Below are 17119 nucleotides of genomic sequence, written 5' to 3'. Positions count from 1 at the left end.
TGCTCTATTTTTTCACGTTCTCTCCGCCCAATCATGCCTATCATGCTCCTGAAATACCTTGCACGCCCTTTGTACCGCATTCCGTCTCTACAAACTCAAATTTAGAAATCTCTCAATTGCACACACTACATGTACAGCAACACAGCATACCATGCCTTCCATTGATTTTTATCTCAATCATCTCATTTTGCTAAGCGATACTCTTATCTGACAGCATCCCAAGCTACTTACGTCTCTAACCCGTTGTTTTCTAGATTTACTATCAGTAGATGACATAGGCAAGAACTTTTAACAGCCAAACACTATCAATATTCTAAATCCAATCAAACCAGTGCTGGTCTGATCAGTGCCAGCAAGAACAATCTGTTAACGAATATGGCGATGAAATCCGTGCGTGCATCGCAAGAGCTTGGGGGTGAGGAGATTGTACAGCAGCGTCATTCCAAGGCTGTTGGCTCTTCAAAGCCTGTTCAGGAGTCCAAAGCCTCCTCGCAGTCCACAGAAGCAGACCAGGAGCGTGAAGACCGCGAAGTAGTAGGTTTTTAACTAGTGATTTTGCTAGTACAATTTTTTTTTAATTTCTGTCTACCATGTGTTTCATACACTTGTTATTTACAGTTTCCCGCTCTGTTGATCCTGTAGGCTGAAAAAATCGAACAGAAGCGACTCGAGCATGAACGTCAGCGTATGCAAAAGCGGGAGCTTTTTGAGCAACAGATGCAGCAATTGGAAATTCAGCAAATGCAGGAGGAGCAAGCCATGCTTGCATCTAAGGGTAATGGGGCAACATCAGGATCGAGACAATCCAAATCAGGCTCACTCTCTGGTCCATCAGATTCACCTCTGCAATCATTGGCAAGCCTTCGATCCCTTCCAGCTTCAAGACGCAACTCGAATGATGCAGCCGACCTCTGGAGCGAAATGGAAAAAGTGTCAATCGACAGGGCAAAGTCTTCAATTGAGTAGGTGGCGAATGTTGTTTGAGGACTATATTGCTAATACCCCTATCCTCCTTACTGCTACTGCTACTGCCACTATCGTTGTCATTGTTGTTGTTTTGTTGTAGTTGGGCTATGCATACGATACAAGTGACTGACATCCCCTTTTTTTCTTTCCTCTCTCTACACGTGCAGCAGCCTTCCCAAGATCGGTAGAGCAGGAGGTGTAGGACATGATGAAAGCTCGTCACCTTCAGAGTCGACATTCGATGATAATGCACATTTCTCCAAGTTTACGGAGCGATTTATCTTTGAGGATGATAATGATAATACGAGCACAGGCGCGGGTACAGGTACAGGCAGCCGACTGCCTTCACTTAATATGAACAGGGTCTTGCATGACGATGGTATCTGGAAAGACAAGAATGGGCTTGGAGGTGTTGGCTCTGCTGGACTTGGTGGCGGCACGTCTTACTTACAATATCTCCGGATGGGCAATGATGATGACAGTTTCCCATCGATGGTAAGATTATGTTGGATGAGTCTATTAATCTTTAAAGGCATAAACATCAATATGACGACCTTTCTTTTTTTTTTTTTTTTTTCAAACTTGTTAACAACTCAACTCTATCTTCCTTCAACCCCTATCATCCGATCAAGATCTCAAGCGCTAATGGGCTTCGCCAGTCGGCCGGTCTCGACTCGAGCCTGAAGTCTGATTGGTCACAATATAGTAAGGCATTGTCAGAACGTGTCCCTACGGTGCCTCATATGCCTCAGCGCACCAACAGCCTCGTCGGTTTTGGTTTAACCAGTAATTCTGAAGATTCACTCAAATCTGCCTTGCCGAAACTTACGACTCCGTATTCATCAACAGAAATCCCAACGCGTTTCAGCAAAACTCCGGCGTTATCAGCGTTTGATGATCTTGGTGATACGGAGCATCATCAAAACTTTCTTTTGAAATCGGACATCGGCTCTCCAGATATTTGTTTGCAATTTCAACAAGGATTCTGTCCACGCGGTGACCAGTGCCCTTATGTGCATTCTAACATCTTGCCTTCAACTACGCGCGCATCTACAGCCCTTCCTCTTAGTCCCGGACTTGGTATGACTATTGGGACTATGGCAGGATCAACCCCATTCTATTCTCACGTTAATGCTCCCGCTGGAGCGGGACCCTCTCACTCGTTGGTTGGCAGCGCTGGCTTTCCTTTTACTGTCGCCACTAATGGCTTCAATGGCCCACCAGCTACTTCGAACAACTTGCTTAGACAGCAACATCAGCAGCAGCAAGCCTCGAACAGTATAGCATTGGCAAGTAAAGCTAATCAAAAGCGTCCTACGGCTGACATCGAAGCTAACCGATTTACTGGTGCGGCTCTTGAGGGATTTGTTGGGCAAATTTACTCCCTCTGCAAAGATCAGCATGGCTGTCGTTATCTTCAAAAAAAGCTTGAGGAACAGAATGACAAGTACCTTGCAATTATCTTCGGGGAAGTTTTTGGCCATTTCGTAGAACTTATGACTGGTAAGGAGGCCTTTATATTAATAATAATAATCAATCAGCTTGTCGTGGGTAAAGTATAACGCTTTTTTTTTTTTCTTTTGTTTTATATTTTGCTCGTGCGATGATTTTCAACAGATCCCTTTGGCAACTACCTTTGTCAAAAGTTACTCGAATATTGCGGGGATGAACAACGTACTATTATTGTTGAGACAGTCGCTCCAGAGCTTGTCAATATCTCACTGAACATGCATGGCACACGTGCCGTCCAAAAGATGATAGAGTTCTTGTCAACCCCTCAACAGATCGCTATTGTCGTTGTAGCCCTTAATCCAAGCGTTGTGACGCTGATCAAGGATCTAAACGGCAACCATGTCATTCAAAAGTGCTTGAATCGCTTTGCTTCCGAGGATAACCAGTTTATCTACAACGCTATCAGTGCCCATTGTATCGAAGTGGCCACTCATCGCCATGGATGTTGTGTCCTGCAGCGCTGCATAGATCACGCCTCTCCCTCTCAAAAGATCCAATTAGTTCGCGAAATCACTTTTAATGCTTTAACTCTCGTACAGGACCCTTATGGCAACTATGTGGTTCAGTACGTATTGGACTTGGCTGACAATCGATTTACGGATACCCTGATCCGCCGTTTTATCGGAAATGTCTGCGTGCTGTCAGTGCAGAAATTTAGCTCGAATGTCATGGAAAAGGTATATATATTTTGTGTTCGGATACCCATTTGCAATGCATTGGATATAATGTTTAGGTGATTTATATTTGAATACCTCTCTATTTCGTTTCAAATGAGAATAGTGTATCCGTGTAGCTGAACCTGAGACGCGCAAGTTTCTGATTGAAGAAATGATCAACAAGTCTCGCTTAGACAAGCTACTTCGTGATTCGTACGCTAATTATGTTGTGCAGACATCGCTTGACTATGCTGATCCTTTACAACGTGCTCAGTTGGTTGAGTGTATCCGCCCCTTGCTGCCCGCTATTCGCAACACGCCTTATGGCAAACGTATCCAAAGCAAATTACATCGCGACCAGATGACGAATCTCACTAACCCAATGAACCATCTCGCCCTCAATAGCGGTATGAACAACAATATGGCGGCCATGAATGGTATGAACGGCATAAATGGAGCCATGTCGATGGGTGGTATGAATGGTATGAATGGCATGCCTAGCCATGGAATTCATGGGGGCCACGGCGGTCACGGTGGACATCATGGCAGCCACAACATGAACGGGATGAATAATATAGGGATGAACAGCAACATGAGCATGAGCAGTGCTATGGCTGGTGGGATGCCGATGCCGAGTATGGCGGGCATGAACGGCAATATGAGCATGAGCAGTGTCAACAATATGAATGGTATGAACGCTAACAGTAATGTCAATGGTAATATGGTTGGATATGGCTTTCCCGGCATGAACAATCACTTCAACAATGTGGGGATAATCGGAATGAACGATTTCAATCCCTATGGCTACATGTAATTAAACAACAGGGGGAAAAGTAGCTCCTTTTACAAGCCAGCTCAGAAACCGAATTTGGAAGCGATCAGCAATCGTTTGTCATTTTTATTTCTCATTATTTTTTACCAATGCATTTTATCTTTTTTTTTTTTCTCCTCTTGTTTATTTGTATTATTCATTTTTATGTTTTTGCTCCTCTTTTTTCTTTTCATAGTTTGTTGAATGCACTTCCCTCTTTTATATTGTAACTACTGTACACCATTCCTGTAGAAAGACGTATTTTTGGTTTGTAGTGTATTGTAATTCTATTAAAAAAAAAAAAAAAAAAAAAAAAAAAAAGGAAAGTTTAACTGAAGGTTAAATATATTCGAGATTGCAGTCAACATCTGATGTCCAGCAACTTTACTTGTCCTATGGAGAGTTTACAGCTCGATTTTGACAGCCCAGCTAGGACTTTGGTGAACTTAAGGTAGTATGTGAGGCATACTCATGGATACTGAAGGCTTCTTGGATCAATGTATGATGGCTAGTGTTTAATGGCAATGATCTGAATTAGGGTTTGAAAATTGATGCCATGGTCTCCATCCAACTAACTAGCGACCAAAAAAAAAAAAAAAAAAAAAAAAAAAAGCTATATATAAAGATCGCCAGTGATAAACGCGTTTATCGGCATAATGCTTTTGATTACCAAACAAGCAGTATGCATGCAATTTGACTCTTTAACCATGAGTAAAATCATCAAGAGACGAAAAGACGAAAATATAATATAAAGACGAAACTTTCGTTTAAAACTCCTGTAATAGATAACTATTAACAAAGATGGAAAAAAAGAATGGAAAAAGGATGAATGGCGCGGCTCTTAAAAAAAACTTTTTTTGGTGTACGCTGGCTGCATAATAAAAATTTGTATCGAAAATGTTAACATAGACCAAGGCGCGTCGGTCGCTCCTTCATTGTTCAGTTTTACTTCGTGCTTCCAAAAAGCGCGTACAATAGCGTGGACTCACCATTATTGAAAAAAAAAAAAAAAAAAAAAAAAAAAAAAATCGATCCAATATGGTTAGACAGACCTTCGCTAGAAGCGACCAGTACTTTGACTTTGGTGTTTATATTAATATATATGATCACAAGATACCACTAAGTGAATGTGGCGGATATACCGTCAGGTCGTTTTATAGATGAAAAAAAAAAAAAAAAAAGGCGCAAGGACACCTGTATTACACTGTAAGTGACTCTGAGCAGCAATAGGCTGAAACGGTTCTAATCAAGGTCATCTGTGCTACGACTCTCCTGCTAGCGCTACCATGATTAAAGTAGATGATGATTATGACACCCACTGTCGCTTTATATCATCAGCACAGCTAAAGGAATATCAATCAAGTACTAAAGCTCAGCCATGGAAAAGGTAGAACCAAGGAAATAGAATATTCGGCTGAAGGTGTACCCGCTTTCTATTGATCAACTTGTTTTACACTCTTTCCAACCGCTCTTCCCCACTTTTTTGATCTCATTATTCCCTTAAAGTGGTATAGCCTCATATACTGTACTTAATTTCCCCTTACAACTGCCCACAATAATAGCAACTTGCTACGGACCTGGACGTGTAGCACTCCAAAACAGATAGAAGTTATAGGCCGTCATGGCTCCTGCATCTTTCTTGCTGTTGTTCTCTCTCTTCATCCACAGCTTTTACAGCTTTATTACTGACACATTACCTTACATGACTTGACAAGCTTTACATTGCTCGCGCCATCTATGCACCCTTTCATTCACACTTTACTACTGCATATATTATACGCTCGCTTTCTCTCTCTTTCTCTCTTCCTTGTTCTTTGTCCAATGTACAATGGGCTTCCTGAACACTATACAATTCCCCCGACCCATTCCCTCTAGAATTTTAAAAACCCTAATGCTCTCAACTCAATCAAGCCCCTTCACGATTAATGCTGTCAATAGCTCAAGCGAGGACAACAGAAATCCCAAGCCTTATCACAGCAACAGTAACTTTGCTAGCTTCGGCAGCTTTGACGGCTCCAATGATGATGATGGAGTTGATGATGAGGAATGGCATCGAGATCAGCGTTTGAGCAACAAGCTTTTGTGTAAGCCTTCCACATTCACGCTCGCTTACTCATAATTATCGGTATGAAGCATTCATTTTGGCAAAGGGCGAGCTACAAACCAAGCGCTTACCTGAATTTTACGTTATATTCCACTAGCTGTAGTACCTACTCACTATTCAAGTTGCAAAGAGAGCGGAGCGGCGCCTTTGCTATCACTCACTGAAGCACCTTTTGATGAAGACCCATATCCACCCCCAACTTCAACAGCCTGCTCTTCTTTGACGGCTCCAGAACAAACACTTTTGTCAGCGACTAATATGCGGACACCCAATGTTACAACAGCTGTGGTCAATGGCAGTAGCAATAACAGCAATGATAATAGCCACTATAACCTTTGCCGCTCCGACGACATTTACCAAAGGAATAACAGTAACGACTATAATAGAAGAAACAAGTGGAAGCCTCTGCATTTTGTAATTGGTATTGACGGCTCACTAAAGCCTGGATATATAAACACGCTAGGCCCTAGTACCCCTGTGGCGCCAGTCCTATCTATCCTCGATGAGAGTGTGTATGGGCACAGCACTGGGGGCTCTGCAAACGCAGGGAGGCCATTTAATTACACGTCTGAGGAGGAGAAGCAACTAGTGAGGAAGATTGATTGGAAGCTATTGCCTATCCTAGGGATGTCCTACGCCGTTTCGACCCTTAGTAAGGAAGAGAATGTACTACTGCTGCTTACTCAACCTTGAATCTTTGTACAAGTACTTATCTGCTTTTTTGGTAAAAAAAAAAAAAAAAAAAAAAAAAAAGCTCGGTTAAACCTATTAAATGTAGTATTCTACGAGATTGGCGATGCGTTACACGTCACTCCTGAGCAGTTTCAGTGGTTCGTGTCATTATTTTTTGTCGGGTATGGCCTCGCAGTGATCCCATTTAATATGGCGATGTCCTATTGGCCCCCCAAGGTTTGGTTACTGGCATCTATATGCACTTGGTAAGAATTATTTTTGCTTGATAAGCAGTTAAGGATGCGAAACGTTCTTTTTTTTTGTAAAGTTCAACTATTAATCTTCTTTTTGATTGTTAGTGGCTCTATTACATTTATACTTGCTTGGTCAAAGTCTTTTTATTTAGCCCTACTATTACGGCTCTTCCTTGGAGCTGCAAATGCAGTGCTAATCCCCTCTGTTCTAATCTATATTTCTATGTTCTACAAACGATCAGAACAAACTTTCCGCATAGCGGTCTTACAGGCATTCAATTTATCTGGAGGCGCTCTTGGTGGATTGATCTCAAGAGCAGTGGGGCAATTAGGTGGGAAACTAAACCTTACAGAGTGGCAGTGGATCTTCATCGTAGAGAGCCTTGCTATCTTCGCCTTAGCTATTATCGTCTGGTAAGCTTATGCCAGTAAGAGGGAAGAGTAACAGGGTGGGAGAACAGTAGAGTAGATGGAAAAGGCAACTAAAATGATACCGTTATTTTGGACATTTTTTTTTTTTTTCCCATTTCAGGCCTACGTTAACAAGATCTCCCGAGGTTGCTTCTTGGCTTAATCAGCGAGAAACAGCGGTTGCGACCTTCAGACTCAGGAATGACATTAAAGTGAAAAAGATGGGTACAATCTCCCGAGAAAGCATTTTTGCAACGTTAAAAGATCCAAAGATCTGCCTCTTCATGGCTATGAACCTGTGTATAACTATCCCCGGTAATATGAATGCCCTTATCCTCAATAAAAGATCAAGCTCTTGCCTGGTTTATGCCTTTTATAAAAGTAAAAAGCTAATGTCTGATTTTTTGTTCCGTTTCTTTATAAAAGCTGTTTCGACAGCCTGCGTAAACGCCCACGCTTGGGTAAGCCTTGCAGAAACCATCAAGGACAGCCGCCTTCTAGCACTCCTTGCTCCAGATGTTGACAATGCCATTGCCTATTCTATTGCCACGGTCCTCAACGGCATCAGCAGCAACTGTTTTGGTAGCGGCGCTAGTAGTAGTAGTAGTAGTAGTAGTAGTAGTAGTAGTAGTAGTAGTAGTATGGTGTCACCGCCTTTTCTATCTAGTTTTCGGAACCTCATTCGAGCTGTATCCGAAGCATCATTCGCTCAGGGGTCTCTAGACAGTGCATGTTTATTAACACAGCTGCTTTCGGTGCCGATATATATCTCAGGAGCCATCTCCGCCTTCTCGATAACCATCTTGGCAGGTCGTACGCGACAGAAGGGACTAGCTCTTATGGGAATATCCGTCTTAATAGCAGTAGGCTATTGCATAGAAGTGTTGACATTGAATAGCTATGGTAGGTGATGATAAGTAGGAGAAGCTCATATTCATCTGATGGAGCCTTTCTTTTCTTTTACCCCGTACGTTTTTTTACTAACAGGATTTTTTTTCTTCCATATCTCTGAAATAGCCGACTACGCGGGAGTAATCGTACTTGCAATAGGACAGGCAGCTGCTGTTCCCGTTGTTACTGCGTGGCTGACGACTAATCTAGGGGGTCACGCGAAACGTTCGATAGCCATGAGCATGTTCATAGTATCGTCCAGTATAGGAGGTATCATCGGGGCACATCTCTATCCGACTGCCGATGCTCCACGCTACGGTATTACCTTTTTTATTTTTTTCTGTCTTTTCCTCTTGACAAGGACGTTTACTATTCTTTCAAATGACTAATTCCCTTTCTATTTCTATTATTATTAATGTTATTATTATTTTTCCTTTTTTTTTTTTTTATTTTTTTTTATTTTTTTAATAAAAAAAGTCCCTGGCCATGTAGCTAACATATCTCTCTCACTCCTGGTCGTCCTCTTGGCAGCCGCTCAACGTTTTATTCTGAAGCGTGAAAACTACCGACGTGATTATTCTATGGGTTTTGTTGCCAATCCATTCAAACACCTACCCATGGCAGAGCTGCTTGTTTCTGATGATAGACATCCAGCATTTCGATATACACTTTAGGCACCAAGAATAAAATTAAAAAAAAAAAAAAAAAAAAAAAAGCAAAAGAATGTGGGCATACTCTTTCCTTTCCAAGAAGAATAGAGAACATTCGATTACCACATAAAGCGGGGCAAAAGATTGCGTGGTCCGGGAATCGAACCCGGGTCTACCGCGTGGCAGGCGGTAATTATACCACTAAACCAACCACGCCTTGATATTTGGTGTCCTAAATCGAGGCAACTTAAGCTCACGTCCTATAGCAAGTGACGTCATGGTACCCTCAAACCCACCCCGTCCTGCCTGGACGTGAGCTCAGCCACCCGATCCTCCCCGCTATAATAAATAGTGGACTCTCCGTCCCTGAAGTGTTCCTTACCTTTATCTTGGTACAACACTTCAGGTATGCAACCTCATTCATCTCAGCACTAGTTACTTGTATAGTATTATATGTATCATAAACTAATAAAGACCTTTATCTTGGTACAACACTTCAGTGTGTTCTATGTATTTGCGTCTCGTTGCGGTTTTTAAGGGCATCTCAGTATAACCCCCCGGTTCTTAAGACAGTGATTTTTTCATTGGAAGATTTTAATTTATCATATAAAACCTTCCTATGTTGTAAATAGTAGGTGTATCTTTGCTTAAGGGGCAAAAGATAGACACAAAATCAGGAAAAGACAGTACAAAGAGTGTCAACAAGAATAACAAGAGAAAATAAAGACAAACAACCTTGACGACAAACAGCGCCATAGGATGCCGAAAGAGAAAGATGGGAGCTTTATAGGTTAGCTCACAAACTGAGTTCCTGGACGGCAAATGCTTGTTGTGAAAAGGGGAAAAGATAATAGCAAGAACAAGACGTATGGGGAAAACTGAAGACTTTATTGAGGAAGAAGTTCTTTGGCTTTTATAACTTAGCCTACAGGCCTGACTGTGGTGCTTTCTAGGTGAGGTGGACTCACCTATAGCTTAAGGCTTTGCACAAAGGTTCTTTTAACTGTGGATCGACAGAATGTTCCGATTAGTAGATACAAAGTAAAAATAAAATAGTTATAATTAATTTATATAACTATTAATGACCAGCCACAACATATCAACTAACTTCAAATTATAAGCTTCCTACATGACCTCGTGGGTCCTTGTTATCAAAAAAAAAAAAAAAAAAAAAAAAAAAAACTTCAAATTATAAGCTGAGCGGTTAAGACCGATTATTGGAAATAAAGGCAAATAACTTGAAAATAAGCCAGTAATGGGACAACCTATTTATAGAGCTAGCATCTAAATAAATTCTACATAACCCCGTGGGCCTTCGTTATCGAAAAAAAAAAAAGCAAGTTTCTCTAGACTTGTCTCACCACAGTTCCTAGACAAAATTTGGGTGGTCTATACGTAAGTTGCATTATTGTGCTTCGCCTAGTCCAGTGATTTGCCACCAAAGGAGGCTGATGCTTTTTTTTTTTTTTTTTTTCATTATTTTATTAAAATCAACTATATATTAAGCTATCATTAACTAATTTACGATGAACTCTGCGAGGTTTGTCTTTTTTTTTTTTTTTTTTTTTTTTACCAGAAGAGAAAAGGAAAAAAAAGAAAAAAAAAGTGTGTTAATATAAAATGATATTACTAAAAAAATATAAAAAAGCATGGGTCGATGAGACTTAGGTTTATTGTCATTTGTTCATTTAGATGCTTACCGGCAAATCATCAATAGTCGTTCGGTATTGTTGCTGAATCGCCCGGAGTGCCTGGCCTTCTCCCTTATGACCATCTACTAAGGTAACCTTAGCACCCACTTTACCCTTAGCACGATCAATCCATTTGACACTAAATAAAAAGTTAAAAAAAAGAGAAAAGTTTAGAGCATAGCGAATGTAGAAAAACAAAAGTGTTCGATCGTGTGAAGAAAAAAAAAAATCGACAAAGTATATGCTATATGTCAAGACAAAATGAGACATTGTGCATTACCGAGGAATATAGTTGCCGACACTAGGCATCTCAAAGCTAACTACTAGGGGCACTCCTACGGTTTCAAGATCCTTGGAGGATTCATCTGACATAATAAGATAGCATGGGGGTGCTGAACCTCGGAACCGGCTAATGGCGGCTTTCCGTGCCGTCATGTCCATGTCCGAATACTTGAGACAAATAAATAAATAAAAAGTCAAACATGAATACAAAGTCGTGATCAAAAGTCTTTTTCCGTCGGTCATCTAGCGAATAATAATAGTAAACTTACAATGCCAATAGCAAATCCTTTATGCTCACGGATCTTGCGTATTACCCGCTCTATAGACTCGTCACTGTTACAAAACACGACTGCTCGGTTGGCACCACTGTCTTCCAAAAGATCAAAGAGAAGCGATAATTGCCACTCTTCATTATCCACAGTCATGTACTTAAAATATTGAAGAATTCCTTTCAATGCCAGTTCATGTCCCTTCACGAGTGCTTTGGTTGGTTGTGTCATATATTGTGCCACATAGTCGAGCACATGGGATGGCACATCTGTTGAAAAGAATAAAAGCTGAGGCTGATTGATAGCAGGGGTAGGAGGAGGAGGTGAAGGTGAGGATCTCAGTGAAGATGACGATCCTGAATTGTAACTAGATCCGGATGCTCCAGGCAAAGAACGAGGACGACTATCTGAATCGCCAAATGACCCAGAGAATCGTACAGATCCTGGACTACTACCGCTTCCCCCGCCTCCTGGTGATCGTCCATTAAGTGCTGCTACAGCAGCAGATACTGGTGATGTGGGTCCTGAATTGGGTGGCGAAAGCAATAGGTCCTGTCCATGCCCTGTTGTTGCTGCTCCGCCATTCGTATTGGCACTTGGGTCTCGTACCATGGACAGCAAACTGACTGTGGCATCTTTCAATGGCGGCGCCAACAGGATATCTGCATTCTCTAAGACCATGACTTTGAGGGCTGAGATACTGATTTGCTTTGTCTTGATGAGATTCAATACTTTGTTAGGGGTTCCGATGACAACATGAGCCGCAATGACTTGAGGCGAATCAGATGGTTGTGATCCGCGGCTAATGAACCCATTCTTACTAGTGGTGCTATGTCCAGCAAGGTTGAGCTGGGTAGTGGACATAGTTCCTAAAGACAGTGTAGCATTTGTGCCTTCAGCGCAGATAAGGCATGAGATCGTAGGCATGAACCGAGCTAATGCCAGCAGGACTCGTTGAACATGTAGACAGAGATCATGATTCGAGCATAAGATCAAAAGTTGAGGGTGAATCGATGTGGCGGGTAATGTCAAAAAGTTGAGAAGAGGAATAGCGTAAGTCAGTGTCTTTGCCACCTCAGGTTTTGCCTGTGTGAGGACATCGTGCCTGGTCATGATCATTGGAATGCCTCGTTGCTGCAGGATAGAAGGCATTTTCAAACTAAAAAAAAAAAAAAAAAAAAAAAAATGCAAATAGACGTGTCAATGACATCAGTAAAAAATGCAAGTTACACACATGTAATAGAGCTATTGCTCTGAAAGGCGAAAGAAGGTTATCGAAAAATTACATTACCCATATGCATAGATTCCTCGAAGAAGTTCAGGAACCAAGCCCAGTTTACTAAAACAATCTGCAGACTCGATCCGCTCGACTTGTGAAGCAACCATAGGTTTAGGTGAATTAATAGTAAAGACCGACTTTAATGAATCTTTCCCTACAGACGGGTGCAATATAACGCCTTGAGAATTGGATCTGAGCGCTTGCTACATTCACAAAAAAGAAATGGTGAATGCGGATTTAAGCATAGTATTCGATTGAAACACTGAAAACAATGCCAAACCGATGACAAATACAGAGATTTCGTTCCTTACAGTGTATCGATCTTTGACACTACCATTGCCTTGTCCAATAATCTGTAAATCTGAAGCGCTTCGGGGTTCGGGTTGAAGAGAGCGACGCTGGGGTACCTAAAAACGATCTAAAAGGTGAGTGTGTGGTCATTTGAATGAAGGTATCCTTGAAATGATTATTATCTTCAACATTACATAATGAAAGGTGGCTGTGTAGGACATACATTTTGGACGCTGATTCCCCTCGCCGAATATCCGTCCGCAGGATTACCAAGGACGGAATTGGGTCTAGACCCTTCATTCACATTAGGAGCCGTAGCGGATCTCCAGAATGGAGGAGGGACATTATGAGTGCCGTTGTTGGTCGTTGTTGAGGTAGTGGTGGTAGTTGTCGTTGAAGAGGTATAGGTATTCAAAGCACTCAAGATGGAGCTATGGCTTGTTGATGTAGAGAGTACAGGCGTAGAGGGACTTTGTGGAGTAGCTGGTTTTGTGATGGCAATCGAGAATCTGGTAGGCGTGGGGGTGGTCTGGACTGTAATTGTGTGAGGTACGCGCTCAGCCTCTAATGTAGCCGCTGTCAAGTCCGATCCTGATTCGAGCTCCTGTTTGTCTCCTTCAACAGGAAGCGGAGTTCCACTTCGGCCGCGCTGATAGGACAATGATCCCTCAGATGAGGTTGAATCCTCCTCAATGGCTTGATCATGCAAACTTGAGTTGGGTCGAGAAGGTGGTGTTAATGATGATTGTTGCTTTTGTTGCTGTTGCTTCTCAGAGTCTTTACCATTCGACACCCCTGTTCCTGTTCCTGATCCTGTTCCTGATTTTTTTTGACTCAAGATCCGGGCTAGTGCTTTTGTTTCATCCTTAACGGTTGAAGGTTTACGTTGTAAGAGTGAGCGAATGCTGTCCTGCCGTGCGGCCTTGGCGGCATTCTTATCTTTATCGCTGACATTGGACCAAGGATCAACATCAAGATAGTTGAGCTCTTCCTCAAGGTCCTCTGCCTCCTCTTGTTCCACTAAGACTGCAATTCCGTCGCTTAAAACCTTGACTTCATCTGTGATTTGTTTGAGTAGTGACTGAACATGGTTCAAGGATATGGACAACTCTGCAAGCGTAGGCCGCGACATAATGTCTTTTTCTTTTTTTTTTTGTAAGGCTGTCAGTGAATGGAATGATCTTTTGAAAGGAATGAGGGAAGGGATTTTTTTAAAAGAGGAAAAAAAAAAAAAAAAAAAAGGGGTAAATGAAATGACACGAGAATGATGGAGAAAGAAAGTAATGAAAGAATGAATGAACGAATAAATGTATAATATTTGTTTAAAAAAGGGGTAGGGGAAGGCACATGGGTCACCTGTTAATTCACCGCCCAGTCATTTGGTTGTCATGTTGTCTGCTGTACAGTCGAACGAGCAAACGAACAAATGAACGGGATTGCAGATAAACAAACGACAAACACTTTCAGGGTTAATTCGGGCTGAAATCAGTTCATGGAGATTAGTTGTATCATTTTGTACATGTACGTGTACACAATTGGCAACATGATGGCTATGGGATGGTGCTTTCTTGCTTCCCTTGCCCCTTGTTCGAGACGATATTCAAACCCTTGTGATAGTCCTTGTTTGGGCACAGACCCATCCACCTTCAATCGATATTAGGCACAGCCAATCAGCATGCCGACGGTTACAATCCAAGCAGAAGAAAATAAATCAGTAACGTTGCCCAACATCTTGTCGAGACGACGTGTAGTGGATCAATGAGGAAGTAGCTTTACTACACATCAATAGTAACATAATGCTAAACCGCATTTGGTCAGAGAAGTGATCATTTTGGGGGATTGTACTGTTGAAGAGTAGTAAAACAACATTGAAACAGATACCAACTTTCATGTCAAAAGCTGGCTTGTATTTTTTTAGAATAAAAAGAAACCATTTTATGGAACGTCATAGTATTAAAAGAGCATTATTCTATTTTTCGCTTCGACTATGGCCTTCTTTAGGGTTTTGTTCGAGGACTATCTTTTCTGCAACCAGACGAACCAATGCCTGGTGTCTCGGGAGGAAGAATGTGCCACAAATTATAATATACAGCAATAGGCAAATGTAAGAGGGGGAGGAAATGTGGGATCCGTGGGATCCTAGAGAAGAGTCATGATGTTAGTGCGTAGGAATATCATTTGGATATATTTGTTGAGGTACGAACTGCTATTTTGTGGTTAGAATGTGAGCGAAAATCATACGGCGGTTGTAGCTTCTGTCGTTGTTACTGTTGGGAGAATAGAGTGCTATCTGTCCTGTGACAGAGCATGGCAACCTTGCTATCGGGCGACGTAGGAACTTTTAGTAGCCACAGCTGCCAACAGTCGAGGACGATGTAGAGTGAGAAGATCATACCACTTACCTTACCGTTGATACCGAGCCTCTGTAGATGTTTCATCACATCCTCCTTGGGACTTTTGCGGCGACAATACGCCAATACTTCGTATAGGCATCCCTTTGTTACAAACTTTCCATTCTGATCATGGTATGGTACACCTCCGTGGCCAAGGGTGTAAACACCCTCTTTGCCTAAAAATGAAACTGTGTGGTTGAAGTCTGTATGCGTTTGAGGTAGGAGTAGCGTCATCAGTTTCTTTTGGTACATATTGCTTGCCAACAATGCCTTTTCGCGTTTCTTAGGAGAACGTGGCAGCAAAAAATTCTAGTCAATAAAAAGAGTTCCTCTAATGAAATTATTAGGCTGAACCCCATGCATACTCTGAAATCTTTGGGGTAGTCGATGGCAATTTTAGCAACCGACTCTGACTCCTGCTGTTGCAACAGCAGCAGCAGCAGTTCTTCATACGATCGAGAGTACTCTAGTTCCATATCATGACCATATCCAGGTCGATAATTGTGTAGTTGCTGATATCGAGGCTGCCTATGAAGCCATAATGCTTAAGGGGATGAACGATATAATTATAAAGAAATTTATTGTTTTAGAATAGCCTTCAGACGTAAAGTATTCGTTTATTACTTTGCTTATTCCAGAATGAGGGTCTGAAGGAAGGCGAGTCAAGAAGAGAGATAGATTCTAATATCTATTTGACATAAAAAAGAAGAGTCAAGGGTCTTGCTGCTGTTGGAATACCATGACCACGGTCCTTAATTGTCAGTTATTTAGTTACTTGTTGTTTTATATTGTATTTTATATTCAATAGCAGCTCCAGATAATGATACCTGTTCCTGTCAAGGTTTGGATTACCAATGTAATAAGATGCGAGATTACATATTTTTGACACGATTTCATGTGTTACTTTGCCACCATTCAATGCATTCCTATTGGACAGGTAATCTTCTTTGCAGAAAGCGGAAGAGGGGAGATAGCCCAATTGTTCTTCAATGATGGAGAGAAAGAGTGGTGGGGAACTGAGAGCGCGTGAGGTGAGATAAAGCAGTAGCAGGTTATCGCAGAGCACCGCATGTAAGAGAGGGGAGGAGACACATAGCAGGCAGGAAGTATGTTTATGGTTTATGTAGGATAGAGGAGGAAGACATTCATTCATGCTGTTCCTTGTTGTTCCTTGTTGCTTCCCCTTTATTTATTTGTTTATTCTATTCAACTGCTTTATGCAAAATGTTTTTGCAGGGTCCTTTTATTTATTTGACTAAAGACAAAAATGTATTTATTTCTATGCTTTTATTATTGTCAAAGAAATAATCGAGCAATGTATATTTATACATTTTACTCAGCTCTTCAAGTTGGCTCTTTCAGAATGTAGAATTGTTTTGCTCCATGTAGAGCAAATGATATGAATATACAAACATTTGTTGCCTGTGTGAGTATGTGGGATATTAGGATGAGCTCCACGATTGCACGTGAGACCGGACGGACGGGGAATAACCAGAGCATATTCAGGTTGACAAACTTAATCAAAGGTAAAAAAGGTCGATCATTTGTTTGGAAGAATTAAAAATAAAAAAGATCACCAGATAGGCTGCATAGCTGCGTTGGAATAACTGTAATAGTAATATGTCTCTTATTGCTCATCCGTTGAAAAGAATATGTATTCATGTAAAGAAGAAAGTATACGGAGGAAGGAGAAAACAAGAGGTCATTGTGAATGTTCTTTTAACAGAAAGAGAAGAAACATTCTCATTTCCACTCATGATTCTAGCCATTATCATGAAGCATTGTCTACATTAAAACACACATGCACATTAGACATTGTCAGGAACTTCTTTTTTTTCTGTATTTCTGTGTTCTGTGTTACTTGTCCTCTCCCCTAAATTGCACAAAGAAAAAACTCTGGTCTTGTTCGCCCTTTCCTCAATCATTAAAAAAAGCCTCTCTTTTCCTTCACGATTGTCATAGATCGATTCCTCTTTTTTCTTTTTTC

The 17119-nt window shown here is 41.4% G+C and overlaps 4 protein-coding genes and 1 non-coding gene across 5 annotated transcripts; 2 read left to right on the top strand and 3 right to left on the bottom strand.

Annotated features, from left to right (window-relative positions):
- Nucleotides 1-2063: 2063 nt before the first annotated feature.
- BCR41DRAFT_311754 (armadillo-type protein) lies at nt 2064-3948 on the top strand (the record flags this gene model as incomplete). The annotated part of the gene is made up of 3 exons (XM_022021052.1): nt 2064-2469; nt 2584-3155; nt 3259-3948. The coding sequence occupies 3 exons, from the start codon at nt 2064-2066 to the stop codon at nt 3946-3948; spliced, it is 1668 nt and encodes a 555-aa protein (XP_021877544.1).
- Nucleotides 3949-6307: 2359 nt separating this feature from the next.
- On the top strand, nt 6308-8951 carry BCR41DRAFT_340880 (major facilitator superfamily domain-containing protein; the record flags this gene model as incomplete). The annotated part of the gene is made up of 7 exons (XM_022022221.1): nt 6308-6701; nt 6804-6987; nt 7081-7389; nt 7508-7748; nt 8133-8289; nt 8404-8595; nt 8755-8951. The coding sequence occupies 7 exons, from the start codon at nt 6308-6310 to the stop codon at nt 8949-8951; spliced, it is 1674 nt and encodes a 557-aa protein (XP_021877543.1).
- A 121-nt stretch (nt 8952-9072) lies between these two features.
- On the bottom strand, nt 9073-9143 carry BCR41DRAFT_t125. Its single transcript has one exon. It is a non-coding gene; the product is annotated as a tRNA-Gly (tRNA).
- Nucleotides 9144-10421: 1278 nt separating this feature from the next.
- BCR41DRAFT_361164 (hypothetical protein) lies at nt 10422-13899 on the bottom strand. The gene is made up of 7 exons (XM_022025474.1): nt 12963-13899; nt 12760-12855; nt 12461-12651; nt 11170-12328; nt 10899-11068; nt 10628-10757; nt 10422-10473 (listed from the first exon to the last, which is right to left on the bottom strand). Exons 1-7 carry the CDS (start codon nt 13869-13871, stop codon nt 10444-10446), a joined length of 2685 nt encoding a protein of 894 aa, XP_021877542.1. The 5' UTR covers nt 13872-13899; the 3' UTR covers nt 10422-10443.
- Nucleotides 13900-14450: 551 nt separating this feature from the next.
- BCR41DRAFT_412878 (hypothetical protein) lies at nt 14451-16285 on the bottom strand (the record flags this gene model as incomplete). Its single annotated transcript, XM_022029481.1, has 4 exons — nt 14451-14642; nt 15142-15441; nt 15498-15660; nt 15960-16285. 4 exons carry the CDS (start codon nt 16283-16285, stop codon nt 14451-14453), a joined length of 981 nt encoding a protein of 326 aa, XP_021877541.1.
- Nucleotides 16286-17119: the final 834 nt, after the last annotated feature.

Source organism: Lobosporangium transversale (genome assembly GCF_002105155.1).
Source record: "Lobosporangium transversale strain NRRL 3116 chromosome Unknown BCR41scaffold_46, whole genome shotgun sequence".
In the NCBI taxonomy this organism is placed as follows: Eukaryota; Fungi; Mortierellomycota; class Mortierellomycetes; order Mortierellales; family Mortierellaceae; genus Lobosporangium; species Lobosporangium transversale.
This window is presented reverse-complemented; position numbering and strand designations above follow the sequence as displayed.